Here is a 17,369-nt window from a genome sequence, read left to right on the forward strand (position 1 = left end):
GTGAACAATGAATAGGTGAGAGTCAAGGGACTTTTTAAAAAGAAACTAACCAAATCAAATGGAGTATGCTACTGTGCTTTAGACCAGTGGTTCTCAAAGCTGGTCCGCTGCTTGTTCAGGGAAAGCCTCTGGCAGGCCAGACCAGTTTGTTTACCTGCCACGTCCACAGGTTCGGCTGATCGCGGCTCCCACTGGCTGCGGCTCGCCACTCCAGGCTAATGCTGCTGGAAGGACGGCCAGCACATCGCTTGACCCGCACCGCTTCCCGCGGCTGGTAAACAAACCGGTCTGGCCCGCCAGGGCCTTTCCCTGAACAAGCAGCGGACCAGCTTTTAGAACCACGGCTTTAGACAGATGTCAGGCAATGGTAGCCAGCGGCTTGTGTGGTCACCTGATGGGCTGGATGAATGCACTATAAGGTGGGTAGAAAGCTGGCTAGATTGTCGGGCTCAACGGGTAGTGATCAATGGCTCCATGTCTAGTTGGCAGCCGGTGTCAAGTGGAGTGCCCCAGGGGTCGGTCCTGGGGCCCGTTTTGTTCAATATCTTCATAAATGATCTGGAGGATGGTGTGGATTGCACTCTCAGCAAATTTGCGGATGATACTAAACTGGGAGGAGTGGTAGATACGCTGGAGGGGAGGGATAGGATACAGAAGGACCTAGACAAATCGGAGGATTGGGCCAAAAGAAATCTAATGAGGTTCAATAAGGATAAGTGCAGGGTCCTGCACTTAGGATGGAAGAATCCAATGCACCGCTACAGACTAGGGACCGAATGGCTCGGCAGCAGTTCTGCGGAAAAGGACCTAGGGGTGACAGTGGACGAGAAGCTGGATATGAGTCAGCAGTGTGCCCTTGTTGCCAAGAAGGCCAATGGCATTTTGGGATGTATAAGTAGGGGCATAGCGAGCAGATCGAGGGACGTGATCGTTCCCCTCTATTCGACACTGGTGAGGCCTCATCTGGAGTACTGTGTCCAGTTTTGGGCCCCACACTACAGGAAGGATGTGGATAAATTGGAAAGAGTACAACGAAGGGCAACAAAAATGATTAGGGGTCTAGAGCACATGACTTATGAGGAGAGGCTGAGGGAGCTGGGATTGTTTAGTCTGCAGAAGAGAAAATGAGGGGGGATTTGATAGCTGCTTTCAACTACCTGAAAGGGGGTTTCAAAGAGGATGGCTCTAGACTGTTCTCAATGGTAGCAGATGACAGAACGAGGAGTAATGGTCTCAAGTTGCAATGGGGGAGGTTTAGATTGGATATTAGGAAAAACTTTTTCACTAAGAGGGTGGTGAAACACTGGAATGCGTTACCTAGGGAGGTGGTAGAATCTCCTTCCTTAGAGGTTTTTAAGGTCAGGCTCGACAAAGCCCTGGCTGGGATGATTTAACTGGGACTTGGTCCTGCTTTGAGCAGGGGGTTGGACTAGATGACCTTCTGGGGTCCCTTCCAACCCTGATATTCTATGATTCTATGATGTGTGTGTGTGTGAGAGAGAGAGAGAGCGCGAGTGAGTGTGTGTATGTGTCAGAGAGAGTGAGAGACTACAAATAAGGGAACACAAGGCTTTGTTACTGAATATAAGCTTACCTTCCCACATGCTCTGCAATGATGCCTCCTTTTGGTGAATGTAAATCTGGCCTCACATTTCATGCAGTTTGGTGCTTGAGAATCTGGAACCCAAACTGGAGCCTCCTCACCTAAAGTAGTAAATGGCTTTCTGGTAGGAGCTCCAAACTGACCAGCTCTGAGATCATTATCTGGACTATCTGGGGCTACTGCAAGGCACAGACTACTAGAGACCCCAGACTCATACTCTTCTAAATGTTCCCCAGTGGTATCAGCAATAGAGGCATTTAATGATGTCTCATCAGGACACATATCTGCTGCCAAGGTTTCCCCTATTTTTGCTTTACCAAAGACATCATTTTTATTTTAGTATTACCTCCAGAGTTTGGGGAACAAGGTCGTTTTGCAAATGGTCCGATAATGGCTTTGGAATTTGCAATTTAAGATTTGGAGGTTGTTTGGGTCTTGCACCACCAAATGGAACACTGATAGGTTGCAGATTAGTTACTGGTTTTGGTAATGTTTGCCCTTGCAGAGATGGTACCTGACTGCAGAGATTATGTAAGTAATTTTTCTTCATTTGGTCACCAGTGCTGTTTACAATGAGACTACTCCCATCAGCAGCCTCATTTCCTCTTTGTTCATAAACATTAGTGTAACATTCTGACTTGCTCTCCTCTATCTCCTTTTCCTCTGTCACAGAGTCTTCCTTGGAGGGTAAAGTCTTTGGAATATGAGCAACAATTGGGTTCTGCATTCCATAGGAATCACAACCATTAGACAGAGAGCTTGCTGCTGATGTACCCATAACATCAGAGAGACGGAACTCTTCAAGCTCATCTACATAAATCCCCTTTATGTCCATGCCTGCTTCCATCATCCCATCTCCATCTTTCCCACTATTACTACAAGCCTCCTCAGGCTCTTTCATCTGCAAAAGTCTTTCATTCTCTCCATGAGTTTGCTTATTATTCAGTTTAGTCAATTCCCAATTAGTCATCTCCTGAGATTCAGGGAAACACTCTGCTCCACTGAGCAATTCAGTTGTGCTGAGAATTTTGTCATATTCACCGACTTCACTTTCCATACCACTAACATCCTCAGAAGTAATACATTCTTCAAAGCATTCACTGTAATTGCCACTTTCAGACATATTAGGCTGACAAGTTTGAGAGAGCACAGGTAGCCCAGATTGATACAGTTGAGATGTTTGTTCCTCTACAGTTTCCTCTATCATGAAGCTTCCATTACTTGAACTAAGAGAACAATTTTTAGCTTCCAGATCTTTTCTTTGAGTAATTACTTTACTAGTAAAATCCTCAATTGATGCACAACTCTCTTGTGGTTTTTTTGTACCATCAACTGGTCTCTGCAATAAGGTCACTGCATTAATCCCTGCAATTGTAGACTCTGAGAACAGAGAGTCTCTATTAATATTAAAATCATCCTTTAATCGATGAAGGAGGCATGCATTGGAATGACTATCAGATGAAGTATTAATCAAATGGCTAACAGAGTCAGCCTCAGCATATAGCCGATCTAACTGTACTCCTTGCTTTTCTGTATCTGTATCTTTTTCAGTGGATCCATTTACAGTAACACCAAACTGATCATTCTGTCGGTTTTCATTATCCAGTGTAAAGCTAATAGTGTCCATTAAGGACTGAGTGCTGTAATTTTTACAATCCAGCAAAGTGCCACTTTGTAGAGTCCTTCTGTCGCAGTTATGCATGACTGCCACTACTAGAACATTTTTCTCTTCTGGCAAGCAGGCTGGATTTCCACATTTCTTTTCTCCTGTTTCCATAGCGTTACACTGATCATCCGGATTACTATTTCTCTTCATTAAATGATCATCTGCTTTTGCCTGATCATCAATCCACACAGTTGGGGTCTCTGGATTTACACTAAGATCCATTCCATTAGCACAATGATCCCCCTCTCCTTCTGTTGGGGTGGTGGTTGAATGGGTCAGGGAGAAAGACTTTAATCTCTGTTGACACTCATTAGGAATTGAAGCTTCATGCACGCTGGACAGAGCTGGATTACATGACAGCCGATGAGAAGGGAGATCTAGAACCTGATTCCACTTTGCACCCAATAATGTAGGTGAAACGGCATCATCTGAAAAATTAATAGTTTAAATAATGACTATATTATAATCCATCACGGTGACACAACTCCCCCAGCTCTTTATAGGACAGTTAACCATCCATGGTTCCTGTAATCCTTCTGTATAACATAACTACTCCTAAACCAGAAAGGCATAGATGTCTGAATATGGGCACAATAGCAAAAGACCACTTTCTAATACTTAAGAATCCAAGATCAACATCTAATGATGTAATTGCACAGAGTTTCTGGAAAATAACATCTTTAGGGCTATACAACCAGTCAATTGTCCAGTTCTATTCTTAACAGGCAATTATAAATTGATTGATTGATACATTAAATAGAAAGGGGGAGGGGACAACACACAAAATCCTTGGCTGCCTCCACAGTAAAAGGGAGGAAATTAGAGCACACAGAGATTTTATACTTAGAATATAATCATCTTCATTCTAGGATTTATGTGTGGTGGCATTTTTGTCAGGGTGCTTGGTTCTCCCAATATTGAAGAAGAATGTTTAAATAACTGTTTTCATAGAATTGTTAAAAACAAGTCACATCAATATTTCTATTAGGTTTTGTAAAACTCTTTAACACAAGCTACAATTCTAACAATATCCCTTTAAAAATTTACTACATCAACAGTTAAATATAAAGCACCTCACCATTGATAATACAGGTAAATAGAAAATTATTATGAGATGCTGTCCTCTGCTAAGGAAAACCATGTAAAATTCACAGGTGGCTTTGCAAGTAATGAGATCAGTTTGCAATTCATGAAAATTAAAAGGATGTTACACTACACTGCCCCACCTATGGTTTTCTCTGTGTAATGTCAAACACATGTATCTACAACCTTTTTACAAAGTCACTCACCTTCATTTTGTTCAAATTCATCTAAAACCTTATCGAGGTTATATGCCTCTGCTTGGAAATAGTTCTCCATTTGTCAGAAAATACCACCCAGTTCCTTGTCTGAACCTGTCAAACAGAGACCAGATTACCAACAGGTATTCAAGATTCAGTTAGCAATATTCCATTATCCTCTCCCTTTACTTACCAGGAGAATATTCCCTCAAATATATTCAAAATGTAGATCAATTTGACGTATTGCACACACAAATTGAGGGCTTTTTCTGATGATCAAAATTATTTCTGCACTTGAATTAACCTAATCCTAATTAGCTGCTTCCCCATCTAGATAAATTGGAATTTTTTTAAAACTTGGCAGCCTTCAAAGTTTACAAATAATGTCAAAACATATATGCTTTAAATTTTAAGCCAAGTCCAGATTTTTTAAAAATAATTAATTATCTAACAGCAGATTTGAAATGCAAGACACTAAAAACCAGCAAATTGACAGAGCAAATTTACATGTAGAATTTGTTGATGTGGGCTAGGTGGCTGAAGCTACAATGTTGTTATTTGGGAGAGGAGGTTTCATTTTCATATGCTGGCTGTCAGAGCAGCTGAAAGTATTCTAGCAGATGAATGGAAAGAATACAAGCCATTCGAGTCTGCAATGTTAAGTCATTTCATAGTACACTTTCATTCCACCCAAACCATTACAACGGCATACTATGCAAGACTGTCCTTCAAGATACAGAATAAAATGCTTCATGAAAGCTAAATGGGAGAGAGAGATTTTGGCTTGGTGGGGTAAAGGAACAAGAAGGAAGGCCCCTATTTTCATGTAATCCAAACTTCCCAGATTTTCCCACCACAATACAGTGATAAATTCAAGAAAGAAGTTTCTACTCTTAGTCAGTGACAGCGGTCATCTTAACGATGAGTGGAGATCTTTTTCAGCAATCATCAGTAAAGATCAAAAATCACACTGTACATCACTGTACTGCCAACGTGGTTCAAATACTGGTAGCACAACTAGGTGTTCAAGACATTTAAATGTAGTCAAGGAAGAAGTTAACACGCTATCTACCCGCAGTAATGGAAACCATCAAAGCTGGTAAATAAACATTAACCGGTAACAAGTTTCTGATACAAAGGTTGCAGCTTCCCATATTGCTGCATCTATGTGGGCTCCTGCAGAAGACCCCTCAGAAAGGTGAGACTCACTTCACGTAAGCATCAGTTGAGCGGGGATTCGTAATACTTAAAAGTTCACCAGTCTGCTGTAGAGGTGAGAACTCCCACATTCAACACACAGGGCCTGGAACAATGGAAAAGATACACCATCTAATGAATGAGACACTCAACTGATAGTCTGAAGTTCAGGATTTTAGTTTCATCTCCCTCGCTAGCTATATGGCTTTGGACCAGTAGTAATGTCCATGCCTCTGTTTCCCTATACATAAAATACAGATAATACTTAATTACTTAGCCTCCTTCCTCCCAGAGGTATTGTATGAATAAATGTGAAATGCTCTGACACAATTGCTGAGTAGTATTCTAGCGATTTCTAACAACATAAGTTAAGGTAAACACCCCCATTAAAAGACAGTCTCAGGGTGGAAAGGAAACATCATGGGAAGGATAGCTAAACTGAGTCATTAAGGACATTTCTTCAATGGAACATAACCAGTCAAGTGACACTTTAGCTCTGGCACAAGGAATATGATCTTTCTGCTAACAATGGTTGCCAGCACTGAGATGCGCTGATCTAGTTCTGAAAACATTTAAATTCCCAGCACAGACATTTTCTCTGTTACAGAGTACATGCCATAGCATGCCTACTGTATATGGGGCCTTTGATTTGACCTGTTCCTTGGAAATCATCTGAAACAAAAGGGAGAGAAAAGGTCTTATTCTCCTCAGGACTTGTTTTCAACACTGTGTGACACGGGAAAACAGTCAGTCAGGCTATGTCTACACAGTCCAAGTCCAAATATGTACATCACAGTTAAACAGCCCCAGCCCGAGCCTTAGGGCATGGCTACACTCGAAACTTAAAAGCGCTGCCACGGGAGCGTTTGGTACTCCACCTCCACGAGGGGATTAGCTTAGAGCACTACGAGCAGGGCTCCAGCGCTGGGGCACTGTTTACACTGGCGCTTTACAATGCTGTAACTTGCTGCGCTCAGAGGGGTGTTTTTTCACACCCCTGAGCAAGAAAGTTGCAGCGCTGTAACGTGCCAGTGTAGCCATAGCAAAAAAGAAAAGGAGAACTTGCGGCATCTTAGAGACTAACAAATTTATTTGAGCATAAGCTTTCATGAGCTACAGCATCCGATGAAGTGAGCTGTAGCTCACGAAAGCTTATGCTCAAATAAATTTGTTAGTCTCTAAGGTGCCACAAGTACTCCCTTTTTTCTTTTTTGCGAACACAGACTAACACGGCTACTACTCTGAAACCTGTAGCCATAGCCTAAGTCAGCTGGCATGAGCCAGTCGCAGGTACCTAACCGCAATACAGACATACACATAGGGTCTGAGAGTTAGATTCTGGCTTCATGCAGAACAGCCAGCTGCAAGGTTTAGGGTCTGTCTATGCTACAGATATAACTGAATCAGGGAACTAATCACAGCAGGGTTGAAATCTGAAGTGACACTTCACCTTAACCATGCACCCTACCTTGTTTACACCAGGAAAATGCATAATGTTAGAAAATGTATTGACTAACGCATTTTAACTAGCACAGTGTTAAACACAATTTTCCTTTAGTGTGGACAAAGACTGTTGCGTTTAAACATATTAGCAGGTCAACCAGCAATAATGCAAAATTAAGGATGAGAAATCGAGCATTCAAACGTGAGGATATGCAGATTTAATGTTTTTAAGCTCAACCTTACCTTTGCCTCCTTGTGTTTATACCTTAACATCTGATTACAAATTATTTATCAATATATAATACAATGGAAATGTTTTATTTTTAAGTGTCAGTGATGTCTACAAAACAAATCCATTTTAAAGAAAATCAGTTAAGTATTATTGAAGTTATGAATTGTATTAGGCCCCATCACAAACCCAGGTTAAAAAAAAAAAGTCCCCAACTGGTGTTGAGTGAGTGTAGCTGCACCAACTCCCAACATGGCAATTAACTGGGATGGGAGGGAACACAGAAACGACACTACTGCATTCCAAATATTTTATACTGGCAGATGGTTCCTTTGGGGGCTATAGTCAACCATGTAAATTAGAGCAGCCTAAAGTATTTCAAGGCCAGCACAGAACCAACTCCAGAGTTAGGGAGACACATCTGCTCCTTTGTGCCCCCCACGCCCACCCTAACAGTGCCCAGCAAAAACCTAAATATTTGCAAGCTATAATTAACTTGGGTTAGATGGCTATTTATATAGCAGCAAAATAAACTGTTAAGGGTCAGGCATTAACACTAATTATGTTTTCTCTCCTTAGTTTCTCAATGAGAAAACTGTACTTAAAACAGACACAGAATCCAGAGAAAAGTCCTCTCCAGATTATGATATAGCGAAATGTGGAGACTATACTACTGGGTGGGTTGACTCTAAAAAAAATTTAAATAAAAATGCAGCAAAATCTCAATTCATGCAAAACCACTACATCAAAATGTTAAGTGGTCTTGATAGGAAATTCAAAGATAAGGCTAGATCCCTGGCCTTAGCCTTCCCAAATCTGCCCAGGGATATTGTACTGTGTCTGGTACTGGGTATAAGATCATCCACTGTTGCAAGGCATATAGCTAGATGACTAACCATATCATTTACAATCACCAGGCATACAGGCAACAAGCTGAGTGATTTACAGAATAGCACCTTTAAATGAAGCTTTGCTTTCAAGAGTTTGAGAAAAGTTCAGCATTTTTCATTTGATACCATATTGGTTTTCTCCGAGCTTCTAAAGTCTATTGTATGGATTTAGAGATTTTCTAAAATGCCAGGTTTACATAGCAGACTGGGACAGCTTGTATTCATGGGTCCCTACAGATACTTACTGCAACTCAGCAGATTATTAGGCTGCCAGGCACACCTAAGTCCATGCACTCAAAATCCTTCATAACGTTTTTCATTCAAATAAATGATTGCAGTATACAGCATTTGCATTTTTTAAATGAGCTATTTCTCCCCTAAATACACAACACTAAATTAGTGCACTTTAGAAACAAAACAGCCTGCAAAGCTTTAGTGGTTCTCTTGCATCTTTTCCTCCCTCTCATTTTGATGCCTTCACTCAGAACACCCCACCTAACTCTCGAAACACCTACCTTTACCTTGTGCACCAAAACACCACCTTCTTAATACATATTCCTCCTTAAAAATAGGCTTCTTCCACAAAGCCTTCTAAAGATGATCAACCAAAATTAACTCAACTACATCAAGATTGTTATTTTATTCGAAGTTTTATACATCTACACTGTTTGTATTTAATTTAGAATTTTGGCAGAGGCTCAATCTGGCAAACAGTTATACACCTGAGTATAGTTACTTCCTCGGCAAAGTCCCACTGAGGTCAATTAGATTCTGCCCAAAAGTACCGGGCACTTGTAGGATTGAGCAGTTTGAAAAGCATCAGACAGGATTCCTGTGCTCAGTAACAATGTGAACCGTGATGCTGTTTGAAACCACTCCATTCAAATTTTTTTTCTGCTTCTTAAAACATAAAAAGGGCATCCATAAAGGAATTCTCTAGCATAAATATATAAACTTTTTTGTAAGACCATTCAAGTGAACTGGACGGCAAGCACTGATTTATGTAATTAGAGATACCAACAATCATTGACCTACTGGTTTTTGAGGTGGAAGGAGAAAGACATACACTACACTGATTACATGGCTTTGAAAACATTTTTAAGAGTGAAACATCTCTTTAGGTTTCTGTACATTAATGCCACATGCAGAAAAATGTTTCTGGTTTAAGAAAAAATCAAATCTGATCACTCGTTCAGGTCATTTTTCAGTAGAGTATATTTTTAGGGCTCATTTTTTAAGATTCCTGAAAACAGAAGTTTAGTATGCGCTCAAATATATCTGCATTGGTATAATTAAGACTTAAATTAGATTATTTTTCCCTCCCTATTCATGCCTGAGTTTTGTCCATCACATGATTTATATTGGCTGAAGTGACAGCAAAGAACAAGCTGAAGAACAAGGTCACACAACTAAAGAAAGCAATTCACTTTAAATGGCACTGTTTTTATTGATTTTAGTCTCTCTCAAATAGCAGGTGCTTTACAAATGTCACAAAACAATACAATCCAATACAAAATTTTACATTTTCAGCAAATGCATGGAACCGTCTATACATCAATAATAAATCAAGCCCACAAAGCGACTACTCCTAACACTTTATATCCACTACCCTGAAAGTCTTACACAACACAGTACAGTTAATGTTTTAAAATAATTACTTTATAAACTTTATGGAAAAAATCTGTATATTTTAATATTTTTAATGGGAAACTGCTGATTTAAATTTGGCCCATCCTAAAACAAATAGAAATGTTTGCACATTTCCCCTCCATAAATCCAAATGCAAACAGTTGTTTGTAAACAAATATACATTCTACTAAGAAGTTTGAAGCTCAAAATGGCTTGAAGCACTAAGAACCAGCCACTGAAATTGAATATACAAAAATGAATCTGACTTCATTGATTTTCATTGTCCATGCTGAAATATACAAAGTAAACAAAGCGCATCAGAAGAGACAAGCACACTGAAACATGGTAATTATTTCACTTAATAATCCAAGATAGTATTAGTATCACGTATTAAAAATATGTTTGTTTTCAACAGTTAGTTAAACTGACGCAGTCCCTTTAAATAAGCTCTCTGATGCCTATCCCTAACTGCTATTTATCAGAAAAAGTCTGCTGGAAATGCTGAAGTACAAAATCAGCAATTATTGTTTATAAAATAAATGACCCTTTTCTTCCCATCTCCCTCCAAGAAAAAATAAAAAAGAGCCAAAACCACAGCTAGTGCCCTTAATGCCCTTTTCTTGACACAGGAGAAGGCTTAGCGTTTATATAAACAATGGATGCCCGTGCTGCTCTTTCCCCAATGCCCTGTCCAAATCTCCCAAAGTATCAGAGCCTGCCTGGGATTGAAAATTTCTCTCCTGCATGGCCAGGGATTAAGGACTGGAAGTGAAAAACACACAAGGGTCTAATATAGCATGCTACAATGATCTGGCAACTATGGCCTCCGTGGTTTAGAATTGTAGTTTAATAAAAAAAATCTTTACCCTTAAACTAAACCCACTTCATAAAACAACAAAACATACACCTTTGTTGCTTGCTGGCTGCCTCGCACCCAATTAATGGGAACGCATACCAGAGTTGGAATTTAAGTGGAGTTGGTTTTTCCCCCTCATCCCTTATTTTAGAGGATAATATAACATTTAAGAAGATCATTCATAACTATAGAGCAGTTCTGGACTGCTGATCATATGATTTCCATGTAGTGCCCCATGGCAATAAAGACCCATACCTTTATGAATATTTACAGGATTTGAGGAAAAAGACAGGGAAGTGCACACACAACTCTCTTTAGAAAACTGAGGCTGAAATAAAACTAAGGAAGAGAAGACCCCCAACAACATTTTTAACCTAGTTGTTCCAGGAAAAGGACTCTTTGCTCAATCTTGCAAATCTTTAATCATGTAAGCAATCCCACTGAGCTCAATGGGACTACCTACATGAGTAGTCAGTATTTGTGCAAATGAGGACTGGAAGGATAGATCCTTATGTTGGTAGATAGCACCTTATTGTTTCCTTTAGTAAACAACAGTATCTTAGCTCATATTAAACAAAGTGGATCAGGCCAATGGGATAACTGCCATATGTTCAGCTACATGTTTCCATTAAAATCAAAGTGAGTTATGTGATTAAGTCACTGTACTTTTTTTTTTAAAATTTATTGCAGTATAACATTTTCCCCTACCTTTGTTTACCTTGTTTTCTTTTCCGCCTTATAGGCCATCCTGATATTTGAAAGAGTTGGTATAACCTGATTAAGATGATTAATAACTGTACCTTACTGCACCCTGAGATGACTTATTGAGAGCACAAGGCAGTCTTGCCATCAATTTTGTGAACTTTCAAAAGGCATTCGATAGTGTAAACAGGAGAAACAATGTGGAAAATTGTGGAACAATCTGGAATTCCAACAAAATTAATTAACATTATGAAGGCATTCTAACCAACTCAAAATGCTGCATTAAAATGGAAAATGGATTAGGTAACCCACTCAGCATCAAGACAGGTGCGTCCTGTCTCCTTTTTTGTTTATGCTACTCATTGATTATGGACTAAAACAATGTGACAGTGATACATATGGCCTAAAATGGAACAATTCAAGGCTATTTGATCTAGACTTTGCTGACGACATCACTCTCATTAGTGAAGATGCCAATGGACTACAAAAATGTACAAACCAAGTAAAAGAAGTAATGGAGAAGATAGGTTTGAGATATAATGCAAAGAAATGTAAAGTCATGTTAATGGGGACTATAGGGACAGAAATCAAAATTGAAGAAGAGAAATTGGAGAAGGTGGACAATTTTACATATCTTGGAAGTACCATCAACAAAGATGATACTAGTTCTGAGGAAAGAAGAAGAAGAATCAGGAAGGCAAATGCTGCATTTGGAAGACTCAAAAACATCCGGCAACTCAAAAACATATCCCTGAAGACAAAACTGAACATGTACAAAGCAATTGTTATCGTCATCACAACATATAGCAGCATGAAATGGCAACTTACCAAGAAAGATACACAAAAGCTCGATGCATTTCATCACAAATGTCTGAGAAGAATATTGGGAATAACATATAGAGATAGGAAGATGAATGAAGGCACCCTCTCACAAATCTACAAAAGAAGACATCAGTGGCTGGGACATGTACGGAGAATGGAAAAATAACTCTTACCAAATACCGCCGTTGAATGGAAGCCAGAAAACGCAAGAAGAAAGAGAGGAAGACCGCGAATAACAGGGAAACGAACTGTTCTGAGTGACATCAAGCACCTCAACGTGAAATGGGAAGATTTGGAGAGAAGGGCAGTTGATAGGCAAGAATGGCAAATGTGGGCAGCCCAATATGCAGCAAAGCACAGGATGGACTAAGGTCTAAGGTAAAAGACTAAGAAAAGGAGGACTTGTGGCACCTTAGAGACTAACAAATTTATTTGAGCATAAGCTTTCGTGAGCTAGAGCTCACTTCATCAGATGCATTCAGTGGAAAATACAGTGGGGAGATTTATATACATAGAGAACATGAAACAATGGGTGTTACCATACACACTGTAACCAGAGTGATCACTTAAGGTGAGATATTACCAGCAGGAGAGCTGGGGGGTGGGGGGGCGGAGAAACTTTTTGTAGTGATAATCAAGGTGGGCCATTTCCAGCAGTTGACAAGAATGTCTGAGGAACAGTGGGGGATGGGAGGGGGAAATAAACATGGGGAAATAGTTTTACTTTGTGTAATGACCCATCCACTCCCAGTCTTTATTCAAGCCTAAGTTAATTGTATCCAGTTTGCAAATTAATTCCAATTCAGCAGTCTCTCGTTGGAGTCTGTTTTTTTGTTGAAGGATAGCCACCCTCAGGTCTGTAATCGAGTGACCAGAGAGATTGAAGCGTTCTCCAACTGGTTTTTGAATGTGATAATTCTTGACATCTGATTTGTGTCCATTTATTCTTTTACATAGAGACTGTCCAGTTTGACCAATGTACATGGCAGAGGGGCATTGCTGGCACATGATGGCATATATCACATTGGTAAATGCGCAGGTGAACAAGCCTCTGATAGTGTGGCTGATGTGATTAGGCCCTATGATGGTGTCCCCTGAATAGATATGTGGACAGAGTTGGCAACGGGCTTTGTTGCAAGGATAGGTTCCTGCGTTAATGGTTCTGTTGTGTGGTGTGGTTGCTGGTGAGTATTGCTTCAGGTTGGGGGGCTGTCTGTAAGCAAGGACTGGCCTGTCTCCCAAGATCTGTGAGAGTGATGGGTCGTCCTGCAGGATAGGTTGTAGATCCTTGATGATGCGCTGAAAAGGTTTTAGTTCGGGGCTGAAGGTGATGGCTAGTGGTGTTCTCTTATTTTCTTTGTCGGGCCTGTCCTGTAGTAGGTAACTTCTGGGTACTCTTCTGGCTCTGTCAATCTTTTTCTTCACTTCAGCAGGTGGGTATTGTAGTTATAAGAATGCTTGATAGAGATCTTGTAGGTGTTTGTCCCTGTCTGAGGGGTTGGAGCAAATGCGGTTGTATTGTAGAGCTTGCTGTAGACAATAGATTGTGTGGTGTGGTCTGGATGAAAGCTGGAGGCATGTAGGTAGAATTAGCAGTCAGTAGGTTTCTGGTACAGGGTGGTATTTATGTGACCATCGCTATTAGCACCGTAGTGTCCAGGAAGTGGATCTCTTGTGTGGACTGGTCCAAGCTGAGGTTGATGGTGGGATGGAAATTGTTGAAATCATGGTGGAATTCCTCAAGGGCTTCTTTTCTATGGGTCCAGATGATGAAGATGTCATCAATGTAGCACAAGTAGAGTAGGGGCATTAGGGGATGAGAGCTGAGGAAGCATTGTTCTAAGTCAGCCATAAAAATGTTGGCATACTGTGAGGCCATGCGGGTACCCATAGCAGTGCTGCTGATTTGAAGGTATACATTGTCCCCAAACGTGAAATAGTTGTGAGTGAGGACAAAGTCACAAAGTTCAGCCACCAGGTTTGCCGTGACATTATCGGGGATACTGTTTCTGATGGCTTATAGGCCATCTTTGTGTGGAATGTTGGTGTAGAGGGCTTCTATATCCACAGTGGCCAGGATGGTGTTTTCACGAAGATCGCCGATGGATTATAGTTTCCTCGGGAAGTCAGCCCCCAACTTGAAGCAAATACTCACGAACAACCACACACCACACAACAGAACCACTAACCTAGGAACCTATCCTTGCAACAAAGCTCGTTGCCAACTCTGTCCACATATCTATTCAGGGGACACCATCAAAGAGCCTAATCACATCAGCCACACTATCAGAGGCTCCAGAGTAGCAGCCGTGTTAGTCTGTATTCGCAAAAAGAAAAGGAGTACTTGTGGCACCTTAGAGACTAACAAATTTATTAGAGCATAAGCTTTCGTGAGCTACAGCTCACTTCATCGGATGTATCCGATGAAGTGAGCTGTAGCTCACGAAAGCTTATGCTCTAATAAATTTGTTAGTCTCTAAGGTGCCACAAGTACTCCTTTTCTTTTTATCAGAGGCTCATTCACCTGCACATCTACCAATGTGATATATGCCATCATGTGCCAGCAATGCCCCTCTGCCATGTACATTGGTCAAACTGGACAGTCTCTACGTAAAAGAATAAATGGACACAAATCAGATGTCAAGAATTATCACATTCCAAAACCAGTTGGAGAACGCTTCAATCTCTCTGGTCACTCGATTACAGACCTAAAAGTGGCAATTCTTCAACAAAAAAACTTCAAAAACAGACTCCAATGAGAGACTGCTGAATTGGAATTAATTTGCAAACTGGATACAATTAATTTAGGCTTGAATAGAGACTGAGAGTGGATGGGTCATTACACGAAGTAAAACTATTTCCCCATGTTTTATCCACTCCCCCGTTCCTCAGTTCCTCAGCGGTTCTTGTCAACTGCTGGAAATAGCCCACCTTGATTATCACTACAAAAGGTTCCCCCTTTTCCCCCCCCCCCGCTCTCCTGCTGGTAATAGCTCACCTTAAGTGATCACTCTGGTTACAGTGTGTATGGTAACACCCATTGTTTCATGTTCTCTATGTATATAAATCTCCACACTGTATTTTCCACTGAATGCATCCGATGAAGTGAGCTGTAGCTCATGAAGACTTATGCTCAAATAAATTTGTTAGTCTCTAAGGTGCCACAAGTCCTCTTTTCTTTTTGCAAATACAGACTAACACGGCTGCTACTCTGAAACCTAAGGTAAGGACTGTCACTGAATCAGCAGGGCAGGGATTTCTGGCTCAAAGCTGGTCCTTTCAATCATTATTTTGAAGAGGGCAGAGGCTTAAATGTTTTAACCAGAATAATCTTCAATAGCTCAACAGAGATGTATTTTATTTGTTGATGAAAAAGTATAATAAATCAAGACTGAACAACAAACTGAATTCAATGACCATTGCATTTAAGAAAGAACAGTTTACTGAGTCACTGAAAAGCAGAGCTGATATTCCAGAAACAGCTCAGAAAGTCCATTGTGTAAAAATATAGCAAGAATAACTAATTATAAGCAATGTACTATGAAGTAGCAAGAAGTGCAGCTAAAAAAAACAACATTTTTACTTTTTGCATCCAGGAGGTCATCAACATTTGTGCCTGGCAATTTTTTGAACCACCAAATGCTGGGCCTGTCTTTCAGCCAACCTTATGTTTCTTTTTGTTGTCTTTCTTCCTCACTTTATGAACTGATTTAGGCTAAATTTGAATTGTGGTGCTTATGAAAGTATTATTGATTACAATGGCCATAGCCAGGCACACTGCTGACAAGAGAGCTTTGTAAATAACCCCACCAAATATACCTCAATTTCTGGCCAATAACACTTAATATTCCAGTCCTGAGTTTCTCCTGACTGAAGACTGTTACATAGGTGATGGTTTTGTGATGTAGGCTGAGACCACCAAATCACTTATTTTTAACAGTGAAAAGCTAATGAAATAATGTTTTATGTCAATTAGACAACTTCCAGTCACCCCACTGGGTCATGTTTTTTGTATAAACAAATAAAAAAACCAGCATGTTTTATTTATCAACTTACCGAATGTTTGTACCATGGCATGCATTACTCAGCATCTACAAGGGTTCTCTGCTCTTTAGAGCTTATGAACGCTCAGGCATAAACAACCAGTGTGGCAGACTGAAGAGATCTCCAATATTTACAGATCATATATAAATGTTCACTCTGTCATGGCACCCAAGCCCAAGTCTCTCTCTATGCTATTTCAAATCTAAATCTTCCTTGAAGAAGAGAGGCTAATCTGTCTGTCTATGAAAACTGAATATTCTGAATACCATAAAGAATTGTGCAACTTGACCCAAAAATGCAACAAAACAATGAACACTTACAACTATTTACAGATTAAGTTGCGTGCACAAAAATGTTTATATACGATGGTTTATATATGATGTTGTGACCCAGGAACCAATTAGTGCCTGGCAAGTGGCACAGAGGAGGTCCATACAAGTCACAGGAATCTCCTGAGTCTGATATGTGCATTCTATTTCACCTATGAATGTCATGTGAGGCCTCAGATAAAAGGTGTCACCCCACTCAGCAGCATCATTGTGAAATGCATGTACAGATATTGTGTAAGGAGTTATGTATAAGCACCGAAAATTATAAGGTCTGTGTCTAAGGACTGATAACCAGCAAAGGTGAAGAACAGGTCAGACAAGAATTGTTTAATTAGCTGGGTGTTTCTATGTAAATTACATATTGTAGAGTTCACAATGGGTCTCCTGTCACCCGTCTGAACTGAATGCAAATGAAAGAGTGGGGACTTCAGAAAGAAACTAACAGGAGCAGAAAAATAGTGGAGTGAGGGGGAAGAGACCCAATCCAGAGGTACACATCAGAGGTTTGCTCCACTAAATTTGGGGGGCAGACACCCTTCCACTCTTCTCTGAAGTAAAAGGACAGCAATTTTGCTTCATGAAAAAGGGGTCTCAACTAGGCTTGATTGAAAATGCTGGAGTGAAATTTGAGTGAGATAAACTTCTTTAGACAGGAAGTTAATCTGTTTGTTAAATTTAG

The 17,369-nt window shown here is 40.3% G+C and overlaps 1 protein-coding gene across 1 annotated transcript in view; it reads right to left on the reverse strand.

The window, feature by feature from the left end:
- The window catches only part of ZFYVE9 (zinc finger FYVE-type containing 9), a 101,263-nt gene that overhangs the window by 49,563 nt on the left and 34,331 nt on the right, over positions 1 to 17,369 (reverse strand). Inside the window, 4 exon segments of the mRNA XM_038413064.2 lie at positions 1,595 to 1,941; positions 1,944 to 1,965; positions 1,968 to 3,697; positions 4,559 to 4,663. Coding sequence (XP_038268992.1) covers positions 1,595 to 1,941; positions 1,944 to 1,965; positions 1,968 to 3,697; positions 4,559 to 4,628 — 2,169 coding nt within the window. The 5' untranslated portion in view covers positions 4,629 to 4,663.

This window comes from Dermochelys coriacea, chromosome 8 (genome assembly GCF_009764565.3).
Source record: "Dermochelys coriacea isolate rDerCor1 chromosome 8, rDerCor1.pri.v4, whole genome shotgun sequence".
NCBI lineage: Eukaryota > Metazoa > Chordata > Testudines > Dermochelyidae > Dermochelys > Dermochelys coriacea.